Source organism: Camellia sinensis, chromosome 15 (genome assembly GCF_055761805.1).
Source record: "Camellia sinensis isolate YWXY chromosome 15, ASM5576180v1, whole genome shotgun sequence".
Taxonomy (NCBI): Eukaryota; Viridiplantae; Streptophyta; class Magnoliopsida; order Ericales; family Theaceae; genus Camellia; species Camellia sinensis.
Window position 1 is genome coordinate 141,170,868 of NC_138975.1, and position 13,960 is coordinate 141,184,827.

The following is a 13,960-nucleotide window of genomic DNA, read 5'->3' on the forward strand; positions in this document are numbered from 1 at the left end:
CTTTTCAGCTTTGGCTGGGAATTTCAAACTTCCTTTCCGAATTTGTTCTTGGATCCTGTCTCGAAAAACAATACAGTTCTTAGTCGAGTGAAACCAAGAGTTATGCTATTTACAATATACTTTTCCTTTAAGTTCATCAAGAGATAGAATTTTAACTCCTTTTGATAACTTAAGGAAATTGACCGCAAGCAAATGATTAAAAATGTCATCTGTCTTAGTTAAATCGAAAGAGTATATCCTGTGAAGGTCTTTCTTTTTAAATTGCTGGTCAATTATTGTATCCTTATGAATTAATGCTTCACAGATCACAAGTTCCTTCCCCACAATCTCTGCTACATCTATCTCATAATTAGGATCTCTATAATATGTCTTGTACGATGCATTATTTCGATCTTGTTCCTCCTCTAGTAATGCTTCGTATCTAGACACCTTATAGTGAGTTCCACTATGTCTCTGAACTCAGTTAAGTCAAACTTCTTTCGAAACCTAAACTCTAAGCCATTTTGAGCCAATCTCACGAATTCTGGCTCTGGCAGGATGACTCTACATTTATTTCGAGCCCTTTTAAATCTGGCAATAAATTGAGTGGCCTTCTCGTTAGGCCTTTGACTCAATCTTACCAAGTCTGCCATGGAAACCTCTAGCTCCGATTGGAAGAATTGGGCATGAAATGCCTCTTCCATTTGTTGTCAAGTTTGGATAGAACCAGGTGTAAGGCTAATATACCATACAAATGCTCCCCCAGTTAGGGAATTTGGGAATAACCTTAACTTCACATAATCATTATTAGTAAATTCACCGCATTGAGCAGCAAACCTAGCAATATGTTTCACTGTTGATTGGTTTCCATTCCCATAAAAAAGGGCAAAATCTGGTATCCTGAAACCTCTTGGGTATTCATGTACCCTGTCCGCCCATTCTGGGTACGGTTTCCTGTACACTAGAGTCTGGACCCCCCGAGGCATTGGTCCACACATCTCTCTAACAATGTCAACAATTTGGTCCCTAGGGACTATATTTTGTGCCTGTTGAACCACTACTGGAGAAGCAAACACAGGATTTGGTGGGCCAACTTGTGCTTGTAGTCCTCTTGATCCATAAGGTGGTATATTTGGGACTGGTTGTCCCTATGGTGCAGGTTGCTGTTGGGGGTGTGGGTAACCCCTTTGAGCCTGTCCTGCGAAAAGACCTACGAAATGTGCTGGAACTGGTGTTGTGTCTCTTCCATTTGTAGGAAAACCTTCCAACCCCCTGGGTATAAATTCGAATAAGGGATTAGTGAAACCCCTTGAGCCAGGTATGGCTACGAACATGAGATTTGGAACCATTCTTATGCCATTTTCTTGTATTGGGCCAGATCCACCAAATTGCATGGCTTCACTGTTAAATACTGAGGCATTTTGACCTGCTATAGGCCTCGGAATAGGTTCGTACTAAGATTGAGGTGACGGTCTTTCATAGTTCTGATTATTAGTTTGACCATTAGAATGTCCATTAACTTGCATAGGCTGTTTATCTCTAGCCAATCTTTGCTGAGGGACATTCGAAACTTCCTCCATGTGTCTTACGTTTGTTAATTGGTGGTTATTCATTCAATCCAAAAAAGATGTTGCCCACCTTTCCATTGTGTTCATTAATTGCTATCCAATTGCATCTATTAAGCCACCCCATGGATTTATTGGCCGAGTAGATGGGACAGTGGATGGTCCAATTTCTTGGTCTCATCCAACATTACGAACATGTGGTACTTGTTCTGAAGTATTAGTCTGTTCGACCATAGGTTCTGATAAAATGGGAATTTTCACAGGATGTGTTATCACATTATCCTCTGGATTAGATATCTCTACCTCTCCTTCCACGCCTTCTTCCAAGCGTTCATTTTCTCCTTATCTTCTACGTCTAGCCATTTCAATTAGTCCCACCGGGCGTGCCAAAAATATATGTTAGCTTTTTGGCTTTCGAATGGTATTATTGTAATTGTGAGCGTGCCTGCAAGGATCAATTAGTCCTTACAAAAAATTAATTGTCAACCAATTATCAGACGATTGCGTTTTAGTTCTTTCAGCCTCAATGAAGAGGACTTTTACTGGTGACTTGATTTAGGAGAATTAAGCAAAATAACAATTAAATGAAGAACAGTTGAAATATTTCATTAACATGAAAAAACTTACAATGATTCAAACTCTGCCTCGTAGAGGTTTACAGCAACAATCTACTTGAAACTACTCCTATGAACAAAGTGTAATGCAGGAATTTAAAGTACAGAAAATGTAAGACTGGAAATGTAAAACTGAAATAAGTATAATAAGACTGGTTTTTTGGATCTGAGTTTAGGGGGTTTTTCTGGGGCCTTCTCAGCTATTTATACTGCTCAAGGATGACCATCGAATTGCATTTCTAACCGTCAAACTGCTCCTCTATGATCGCTGATCATGTTGCCTCAAGATTAGCTCCATTACGCCATTACTTGCAGTTAGGCTTCCCTCCTCAATTTGAATTTGAAATGTAAGTAACTGTTGAAGCCACATCACCTTGCATCTCTTTGTTGATCCACTGCTACTCAGATCTCGTAACAACCAATACTAATTGCCACGTGTACGATCAGGATCGAATACTTGAATAGTCTTCTCATATTACCCTTATTTTATCATGCGTCGAATTGTAATTGACTTATACAAAATATATAACCAACAACTATGCTTATAAGATGATTTAATCAAATAACTAATACAATTGTGCAATGAGTAATTTCACATGTGACACTCTAATTTTATCCAAAATCCTTCATCTAGACATTTTTTCTTACAAGCATAGTAAACTCCACTATTATACAAATAGTTATAAGATTTATATGGACTATGCAATAAACTAGGAAGTGAAAAAAAATATTAGAAGTATCGATATAAAATTATGTCAGTTATTTAAATCTCATGGTTTTAAAACAAAAAAGGTCATCACTGTGTCCATCAAAAACAAAGGGTGATCATTGTAGTTTATGGTTGCTATGTGTAACTGCAATTTTCATTTTAAATGATTATTCTTCAATAGTTGAACTTAATTTTCAGCAAATTTTATTGAAAATAAATTTTGATAAAATTGTTATTAAAAATATTTTTTTTTGTGATAATTTTTTACATATGTCGCTAAAAATTGATAATTAGTTACTTTTTTTGTCATGATTTTTATAAATTGTCGTTAAGACTTACAATTAATGACATTTTTTAATGACAAATTTTTTCTATAGATCTATTAGACAATAAATTCACTTATTAGGACCTACACGTAAGTACCCCTTAGTTTTTCTTCGATTGAAAGAAGACTGGATTGTTTTGGGTTTTTGTGAGTCTATTATTGTATACGCTCTAATGATCTAATATGTTCAAATTTTAAGTTTTTATGTGTGTATTATCAATTTAAAAAAATTAAATTAACCTAATAATTTTAACATTACATTTTTATCACATTTGCCTTTAATTAAAGAAATAAACGACAAATACGCCTTCGAAAATAAGTCATTGATTCTTTCAAAGATAAATCGATTTTGAAAATAAGTTATTGGTTCTTTCGAAGATAAATGTAATAAATTCGTACGATTATAATTATCAAATCAATTTAATTTTTTTTATTTAAATGATCTACCATATAGGAGTCTAAAAATAAACATATCATTCTGCAGTGAATACAGAATAGTCCAAGGCCTTTTTATATTATTTTGATAACTGGATATATATTCAGTCTACTGGACCAACTAATTCGAAAGATCAATTTACCATCGACTAACAAGAGACCCCCAAATAAAACCAAGACAAAAATTCATATGTAGTGCTTTCAAGAAATTGTTTTACACCTTAGTAACGAGGGGATTAAAAATTTATTAGTGTAGGATTAATTATTTAGCTTTAGATGAATAATTTCATGTTGTTCTTGTTTATTTTGCAATGAATATGAAATTATATAATATTAATTATATGTTTATCATACATTATTAATTACATAATTACAAAAATCAATAATTTTATTGGATAAAATATTTATTAAAATATAATCAGAATAATAAAAATTACAATCAAACACTAAAATATAAATTTTATAAATTAATAATTTAAATATTATATTATAATCTACCTATCAAATATGTTAAAAACCTCAATTTAAACTTCTCTCTACTTCGACAGAAGTGTTCTCGACTAGAGAGATGCTGACCCTACCCTACGCATGCTAAAAACAAAAACAAAAAATAAAGATTTGTAATCATTTCATTTTGGAAGATGCCACAATGGGACCGTTAACGGTTGTTTAGATTGAATAGGCTTAAAACATGAAAAATATTAGAAATTTTAAAAAAAATATTAATTTTTTTATTAAATATCTTATATAGATGTAAAATCTATAAATCTCATGTGATTTCTACACTTATGTAAAATCCTCCAATTCATCTCAATCTAACTCCTCGTAGGAAAATCAAAATAATTCAAAAAAATAACAATATATTATATTTATCATATTTCAACATAACGGAGTTATTTGATATAGTTTATAATATGTTTTATTTTGAAAGTTTGTATTAAACTATTTAGTGCAATTTTAATTTCTAGATTATTAGGTAAAAATAGATTACATAAATAAATAAATAAAATTATTATCTAGAATTAAACTAACATATTAAATGATAAAACAAATTAATAAAAATAGATGATCATTAATTAGTGTAAAGAATTATAAATATGAACAAGATTTAAAGAGTTGAATTGCTTGTTTGCCTTGCAAAAGCCGGCAATGCCTGGAGAAGCTCGCAAGACTCCTAGAGGAATCAGTCTACATTTTGTTGGAGTGTTGTTTATTTCTTTATATTCACTAAGAAATCTTCCACTTTGTTTGCTCACCAAATGGATGCCCCCTAGACGACACCAAGAGCAAAGCTACATATAAAAGGCCCAATGGAGGCTCAACTCAACTCAAAAATTGCACCCTTCAATTTCAACACCACTACCTAGTCCATGTTGAGGTGGAACAATTAATGCCTTTGGGATATTGGTGTCGTCCAACCTGACTGCGATCACCAAGGATCCTCTAGAGTGTTTTTTTTCCTAAAGTTTCCTAAAGTGATATATTGTGTGGTTGAGATTTAATGTTGAAAAATTGATGTGACTTGTCATTAAATCTCAACCACACAATGCACCACTTTAGGAAACTTTAGGAAAAAAAAACTCTAGAGGATCCTTACTCGACTGCGATGTCGATAAATAGTTCGACTCTATGGTCTGATTGAGTTGTGCTATCAAATACATAGTTTATGTTGAGGTGGAGCATTGTCTTGGGATACTGGTGTGGCTCAACCTAACTATAATGTTGATTAATGGCTACATTCTAAAGTTTGATTGAGTAGCGTTAATATATCGAGTATGTACTCTATGTTGAAGTGGAGTAATGTCTCGGGATATTGGTACGGTTCAATCTGACCATAATGTCGATTAGTGGCTTGACTTTGTGGTTTGATTGAGCCGCGCCAATATACCGAGTATGTATTGCATGTTGAGGTGGAGCAATGCCTCGGGATATTGGTACGGTTCAATCTGACCAAAATGTCAATCAGTGGCTTGACTTTGTGGTTTGATTGAGCCGCACCAATATACCGAGTACATAATCCATGTCGGGGTGGAGCAATGTCTCAGAATGTTGGTACAATTTAATCTAACTGCAATGTCAATTAATGACTCAACTTTGCGGTTTGATTGAGTCATGCCAATATATTGAGTACATAGTTCATTTTTAAGGTGGAGCAAAGCCTTGGAATATTGGTGCGGTTCAGTCTTACTACAATGTCGATTAATCACTCGACTTTGCAGTTTGATTGAGCTGCACCACTATGTCAAGTATCCAGTCCATCTTGAGGTGGAACAAAGCCTCGAGATATTGGTGCGGTTTAACCTAACCACAATGTTGATCAATGGCTCGACTATGCGGTTTGATTGAGCCGTGCCAATATCACGTGCCGTTTCATGCATGAATTGGGGCGTGATTGGGGTTGAGGTGGTGGTAGCTTGGTTGCAATGGAGGTGGGGTTGAGGTGGTGGTAGCTTGGTTGCAATGGAGGTTGCTATGACTCCAAGATGAATTAAGATTGTGTCAAATAGCCTTTACAATTGTTGCTTTGTGTTCTTTGGTTTTTTTCTAACTTACGGAGTTAGAATTATATCATTCTTTTCTCTATAATGTTTTTTTTTTTTTTCTTTTTGGGTAATTTAAGAGTTTAAACTTAAAGTTGGAGTAAGATAACATATTTTTGAAATGTGTAGTCAATATATTATTTTGTTAATATTTTGCTTTAATATTAAACTTGAATCGGATAAACCAATGAAAATTTTTGATAAAAATAATTAAAAAAATTGATTTGACAACTACTTTTAGCCAAGCCTTTTAAACTGGTTAAAATCCATATCTCATTCTCTCCAAATAATTAATGGACATTTTTCAAATTCATTTTTTATATGGAAATCAAATTTAATTTAAATTAAAAGGTCAGAAACGCAATGTAAAGCTATACAAATTTTTATCTTTAGACCTACAACAATTTTCATTGTACAAAGTTTTCAAAAAATTAAGAAATAAATAGGGAGTTTCAACCTCAAAGGTGTGTAATTTGTAATTTATAATAATAGTATAGATTTGTTTCTATATGTGTTTGCGCCAAATCCAAATTAACCAATAGAAGAAAGACATGCGGCAACCATAATACCCCGATATATATATGTACGCATATATATATAATGGTATATAAATCAGAGAAGACACGTGAAATTTTTTGAAAAAGACAATTCAATGTACGACGTAGAGAAAAGATAAGTACTTAGAAAAGAGTAGTTACAGGAAGAATTTGAATTCAAATACAAGTGCCGTGCTAGCAAAAGACACTAAGGATGATCATGGGGACATGTGAAGCAATTCGAATCCCTTTGATGGTTACGGGAAGGTCAAGAAACTATTAAACAAGGACAATCGAAGAAATGAGGGACAAGACTCCGTCAAATCAAAATTCATTTACTTCATATCTTCATTATGTCATTCATTTTCAAATTAGAGTAGCGATAGAAGTAAGCAAAAGATTCAAATACTTGTAATTCTAGGAGTAGTGTGATTTGAAAGAGTTGTAGTACTAGTAACAGTAAGGTACATCTCTATCTTGTAATTGAATTATCATCCAGTCAATTGAAATTTATTTTTTTGCCTTTAATCTTTGTATTCAATTCTCTCTTTGATTGGTTCTTCGGTTGACAATTTAATGTCATTGAAAATCCTTTTCGTTGAAGTAAAAGAACCTTAAACACATTTGTTCAGTTGATTTTGGTTTGAATTAATTCTGTATAGATTTTTTACGCTCGAATTACTACATTGTCCATTCGAATGAAAAAAAAGCCAACAATATGGCAATTAAATTCAATTAAATCTCAAGATTGAAAATTAGAAAAAGAAAAAAATATATATTAGACGTTGAAAAAGAGTAATGGACTTTTTTCTTTGTTATTTAGAATTAGAATCACAATAATAACCATCCAATCTTCATTGATTGGGAATGATCATAAACAAACCAGACAACGAATAAGGGAATGGTTTCTACACGACTAGAGGACAGAGTCGAGAAAATGTAGCTTAAAAAAATAAATAATGTATAAATAGAAAATTTATGTAAAATAAATTATATTTACAATAATGTAGCAAATTTAAGTCTTACCGTTTTAAATCAAAAGGCTCTCAAAAGTTAGTTACAAGTTTAAAAAAGCCACTATCCTGTCATTCATTGGTTTAGAGTTTCACATAAAAATTATATAAGCTTTGCACTTTCTAAAAAAAAAATTAACCTTATGCCGTAATAAGACAAATAAAAACAAAAAATAAAAAATAAATAAAATATTTCACTTTCAAGTAGGCATCTCTAAGAAAACATAATTTACAAGGCTATTAAAAGACAAACACCTAATCAAACTATCGAAATGGGTCTCACACCACCCTCGTGCAAGAGGTTGGTACATATTTTGATTATTTGATTGGTGTAGGTAAAAAAATTATTTCTATTAGCGTAGGGCTTAAAAATGCCAATCAATTTATTTAAAGAAAATGAGAAAATAAAGAAACTATATAAGGGATAAAAATTTATCATCCCTTTTAGCATTTTAGCATGCAGCTTGAAAAATCTGACACTTTTATCATGTTTCATACAATGCTACTGTTCGAATGGTGAAGGAGAGATAGAGAGATAGAGATAAAGTGGCACGGTGGTGTTGGTGTGGTAGCACTAGTTTTTGTGCAATGGGTGCTGGTGCTTGCATTGGAGAGAGAGAAAGAAACAGGTCAGTAGGGGTTAGGATTCTTAGGGTTAAATTTGATATTTTAGAAGAAAAAACAAAATTATTGTTAGATATGAAGAAATTATAATGCGATTTCAAACCTTAGAAGGCAAGATGTATATTTCAAAATCTTGAGTCACAACATTTTTTGTTTGAACCCCAACTAAATAATCTGAAATTGAATACAGTTAATAGTACCCACATAATTTTCTTTGTCCTCTTGTTTATTTGACTCCTACCAACCAAGTTTAAATTTTGTAAAAAAAAAAAAAAAATTGACCATCCCAGCACTTGATACCAAAATTAATCCTTCTCTTCTCAAACCCTAACCACTCACCACCAGTAGCTCCTGCCACCCTCTTCCACCCCTCACCAGCCTCTCCCGCTCCTCACTAGTTCCGACTAGCCAATCCCCACCCTCCAACACCACCCCTGGCTCCTCCAAAAACAAACAATCAATCATACATATATGACATGAGTTGGAAAGGGTGAGCAAGGGATATGCTATGAAGCATGGTCAGAGTTGGTGAAGGGTGGGCTTTATGACTTACAAGGGGCTGTAGGAAAAGGATGAGGATTTGAAAGATTGTAGGAAGGAGTGGCTAGGGTTGGCAGCGCAAGACATGGATTAAGGGTGGCAGGAGAGGGTCTAGGAGGTATGGGAAGGGCTACCAGAGGTGGTAACGGTGGTAGTGACTGGAGGTGATGATTAGCGTGGTGTAAGATTATGGTTAGACTTTGAAAGGTCAGAGATGAAAGTGGGGTTAGTATTTTACACTAAAATAGAATTGTAATAAAAACATTAATGAAAAGCCAATAACAGGAAGAGAAAGAAAAGAAATAAATAAATAAATAGAACAAACAAACAAAACAAAACAAAAAAAAGGCAAATAGTAGCACCATTGGAAAGAATTAAAAAAAGTCAAAAGCTAGCTTTTAACCCATTTAAATTATATTATCTCTCATACTTTTTACATATTTTTTCAAAAAAAATTAAAAAATCAATTTTTAACTATCTTCTCAAAATAAGCCTATATATTACACGACTCCTTTAGTATTCTTATAAATAATAATCATAAATCATAGTGAATAAATATGGGTATAACGGAAAACAAAGATGAAGTTGTCTGCAGTACTACACATACAAATCCACAACACTTTCCGGCATTGTCAAAGAAAGCCATCGACAACTCCAATGCAGAGAGAGAGAGACAGAGTAACTAGTAACAAAACTACCTCTTGACCTTGCCGTCCAAGTCCCAATTGAATCACAATATCAATATGGAAATTGATTACAAAATCAAATACAAAATATACATATCTCGTTTGGAAATATGTTGTTTTCGTAATTTTTTGAATTTTTGACTAAAATACGAGGTAAAAAAAAATTAGCATATCTGAAAAAAAAAATTGATTTTTTACGAAAAAATGTACAAAAAAATAAAGGAAAAAAAAAAGAAAAGAATTTGATTTTTTAATTTAAGCCGTTAGCTTTTTGATTTTTTTAATGACTTTTAGACTAAAAAATTAAATTGCTAAATGAGACCTTAGATTTCTAAAAAATAAACTCTATTAACAAATTTTGTAAAATCTTCTGTGTCTAATTTTATAATTAATTTTTATGTTGGTAACAAAATTGATCCCAATTTTCTTCTCAAGTCCACTTCACAACCCTCCAAACCTCTTCAGTTAATTTTACCCGTCCCTTTTTTGTCCACACTCCAACCCCTCTCTCCCCTCCATCTATATGGTTAAACATTCACCTCAAAAAATTCCACTCTCCAAAAACAAACAATCTTTCTTTTTAAGTCACCAGAAAAGTTGACCGACAATCAGTGATTGATCGGTGCAATGGCGAGGTATAATCGGATGGGCACAAATAGGAGCCTGGAGAGCCTGCTCGACATGGATAAGTCATCGCAGGTGGCGAAAACCGTGATGAGGCAGACAAACAGGAGGACGATACCAGGACAGGGTCTGGAATTCAACAACCTATCTTACAGTGTGATAAAGAAGCAGAAGAAGGATGGTGTTTGGATCACAAAAGAAGCTTATCTTCTCAATGATATATCTGGGCAGGCCATTAGAGGTGAAATCATGGCCATTTTAGGACCTAGTGGTGCTGGCAAGTCCACTTTTCTTGATGCCTTGGCTGGGAGGATTGCTCAGGGCAGCCTTGAAGGGTCTGTTAGGATTGATGGCAAGCCTGTTAGCCTCTCTCTCTCTCTCTCTAAATATATATATATATATATATACACACACATGTGCACAACTTAATTTTAAATATTAGACGATACATATCAATTTTTTAACCTCGGGCTATCGATACATCCTGATATATCAGTGAGAATGAAAATCATATTCCTCCTACCACCGATACATCCTGATATATCAGTGGGAATGAAAATCATATTTGCTGATTCATATCAACTCATGACTCCATTTATAGTTGACACTATTAAATGCATATAGATCAATTTGTAATACGCATTGATTCATACCCAATTCACGACACAGTATAATCAGTTCACAATCAATATGGCTGATCTGGCTCACATCACCTGATTCCCGACACTTATTGTTAGATACTCCCGCTATTTAAAACCTTGACACAGACACACAAAATGGAGCAGTGCAGTACACATACATATATATAAAGGGAGGGTTGTATATAAATGCAGGTCACGACTAGCTACATGAAGATGATTTCATCTTATGTGATGCAAGACGATCAACTCTTCCCCATGTTGACTGTCTTTGAGACCTTCATGTTTGCCGCTGAGGTCCGACTCCCACCTTCCATTTCCAAGCTTGAGAAGAAGAATAGAGTCTTCGAGCTCCTCGACCAACTCGGCTTACAGGTATCCCTCTCTCTGAGTCTCAAACATGCACAATCGTACAAGTTTGATGATATGATTGGCTTTGCAGAGTACAACACACACATACATCGGCGATGAAGGAAGGAGAGGAGTGTCAGGAGGTGAGCGCCGGAGGGTTTCTATAGGGATCGACATAATCCACAAACCGTCCCTCTTGTTTCTCGATGAACCGACCTCTGGTCTCGACTCGACAAGCGCTTACAGTGTGGTGGAAAAAGTGAAGGCTATCGCTCAAAGCGGTAGCATCGTCCTCATGACCATCCACCAACCTTCCTTCCGAATCCAAATGCTCCTCGACCGCATCACCGTCCTTGCAAGGTAGTAATCTGTTCGCTTGTGATTTTTTTTTCTAAGAACACATAGAATTGTGTGTAAGACGCTGATTTAGCCGTACCTTCGTGCTTGCAGAGGGAGATTGGTATATTTGGGAAACCCAACTGCACTTCCTGGTCATCTCTCTGGATTCGGACGGCCGGTTCCAGATAGTGAGAACAGCCTCGAATATCTCCTTGATGTTATCAAAGAGTACGACGAATCAACAGTGGGGCTTGATCCACTTGTGGTGTACCAGCGCGATGGCATCAAACCCAATCAAGTGGCCAGGACCCCTGTACCGAGAACACCCAAAACCAAAACTCTGAGAACTCCTCGGACTCCTCATGGAAGGACACCTGTATCGAGGCATATGATCAGCCTGCGTAGCAATCAATTCTCCACTGGAAACGCAACGCCTCGATTGGACTCTGGGCAATTTGATGATGACGATGATGACGACGATGATGATTTTGACAACTCCCTAGAACGCAAGAGCGCTCCAACACCTATGCACCCATCAAGCGGTGTCTATAATCCCCGCTTGGCTTCTCATTTCTATAAAGATTTCTCGGTTTGGTTGTACCATGGTGTCACGCGGACTTCTCGTCACCAACCTTCATGGACCCCGGCAAGAACCCCGGGACGCACACCTGGGAAGACACCTGTCTCCGGTGCAAGAAGTCAAGTTTCAAGCCGATATCCAACACCTCAGCAAACACCTATGCCAACCCCTTCTCGGACAAAGACACCGGTAGTCTTCAGCCAAGCATCACCGTCAACGAATCAATATGAGCCTTCTTATGAAGATTTTGACATAGAAGAAGTGCTTGATGTGTCAGATCACGGACCCAAATTCGCAAATCCGTGGCTCCGTGAGGTTGCGGTTCTCTCGTGGAGGAACGCACTTAACGTGGTCCGCACACCAGAATTATTCCTTTCCCGTGAGATTGTTTTGACAGTTATGGCTCTCGTTCTAGCCTCCCTCTTCAAAAAACTACACAATGATGACTTCAAAACCATCAATCGGCTCCTCAACTTCTACATCTTCGCAGTCTGCTTAATCTTCTTTTCATCCAATGACGCTGTCCCTACATTCATCCAAGAACGATTCATCTTCATCCGAGAGACTTCCCACAACGCTTATCGAGCTTCATCATATGTCGTTTCCTCCCTCATTGTCTACCTCCCCTTTTTTGCCATTCAAGGTTTCACATTCGCTGCGATCACCCATTTCATACTTCATCTCCGAAGCAGTCTCATTAACTTCTGGCTCATCCTTTATGCCTCATTGATCACTACTAACGCTTACGTGATGCTCGTTAGTGCACTTGTTCCGAGTTACATCACTGGTTACGCAGTCGTGATCGCCACAACAGCTCTTTTCTTCCTCACTTGCGGCTTCTTCTTGAAGGCGTCTCAGATACCCAAGTACTGGGTGTGGCTCCATTACATTTCTGCAATCAAGTACCCATTTGAGGCCATGCTAACAAACGAGTTCAAGGGTAAGCAATGCTATTCTGGCAACGCAGCAGATCTTTCGCCTGGTCCTTTGGGAGCATTGAAGATCAGCAAACTACACAGGGATTCCCTAGAACTGAGTAACTGCACATTGATTGGAGAAGATGTTCTGTACACCATGGACATTACACTGAAGAACATCTGGTACGACATTCTCATATTGTTGGCGTGGGGGGTCCTTTACCGTCTCTTCTTCTATCTGGTTCTCAGATTCTATTCCAAGAATGAGAGAAAATAAATCACTCGTATCTGATTGCAAATGTTGTGTTTTTATTTCATGTGTCTTCAGACTACATTTGGAAGAATTATCAACGAAGGAAATTCACAAATCAATGTTAGAATGACCATCTATATTTGAACTCTAGTTTCCATATCAAGGAAATAAATGCCAAAAATATATAACCATTCCATCTTTTCTATAATATAATGGGAACAACACACTTGGTGTAGACAAAGTTGGGTCACATTTTAATAAAAAAATTAAAAAAAAAAAAAACACTGACCGACTTCTTACGCATTGGTAACTTCCTCCACTCTCACTATGAAACAGGTTTTTTTTTTCTTTTTTTTTGTCTTATCACAATTGCAGGGGATAATAACTCTCTCTCACAAATCTGAAACCAGCAGAGAGAAACTATAGGAGAGAGCAGATGGAGAAGAGATAGCTTTGCAATTTGCACGCACAGTGGATTAGCACAACCGCTAGTATATCTATATATATACACATTAGTTCAAGCATGGAAACTTAAGGCAACAAGAAATTATTAGAATTAAGACTTCATTTACATAAGTAATTTTTTAACTTTTTGATTAAATATAAGATAAAAAAAAACTAATAAGCTTTGTTTGATTTGCTTTTGGAAGAGTTGTTTTTGAAAAAAAATTTCAAAATTTTGTTTAGTTTTT

General features: G+C 35.6%; 1 protein-coding gene across 1 annotated transcript; it reads left to right on the forward strand.

The window, feature by feature from the left end:
• Positions 1-10,144: 10,144 nt before the first annotated feature.
• Positions 10,145-13,387, forward strand: LOC114284686 (ABC transporter G family member STR). Its single transcript, XM_028227633.2, has 4 exons — positions 10,145-10,550; positions 11,024-11,203; positions 11,271-11,539; positions 11,630-13,387. Exons 1-4 carry the CDS (start codon positions 10,194-10,196, stop codon positions 13,290-13,292), a joined length of 2,469 nt encoding a protein of 822 aa, XP_028083434.2. The 5' UTR covers positions 10,145-10,193; the 3' UTR covers positions 13,293-13,387.
• Positions 13,388-13,960: the final 573 nt, after the last annotated feature.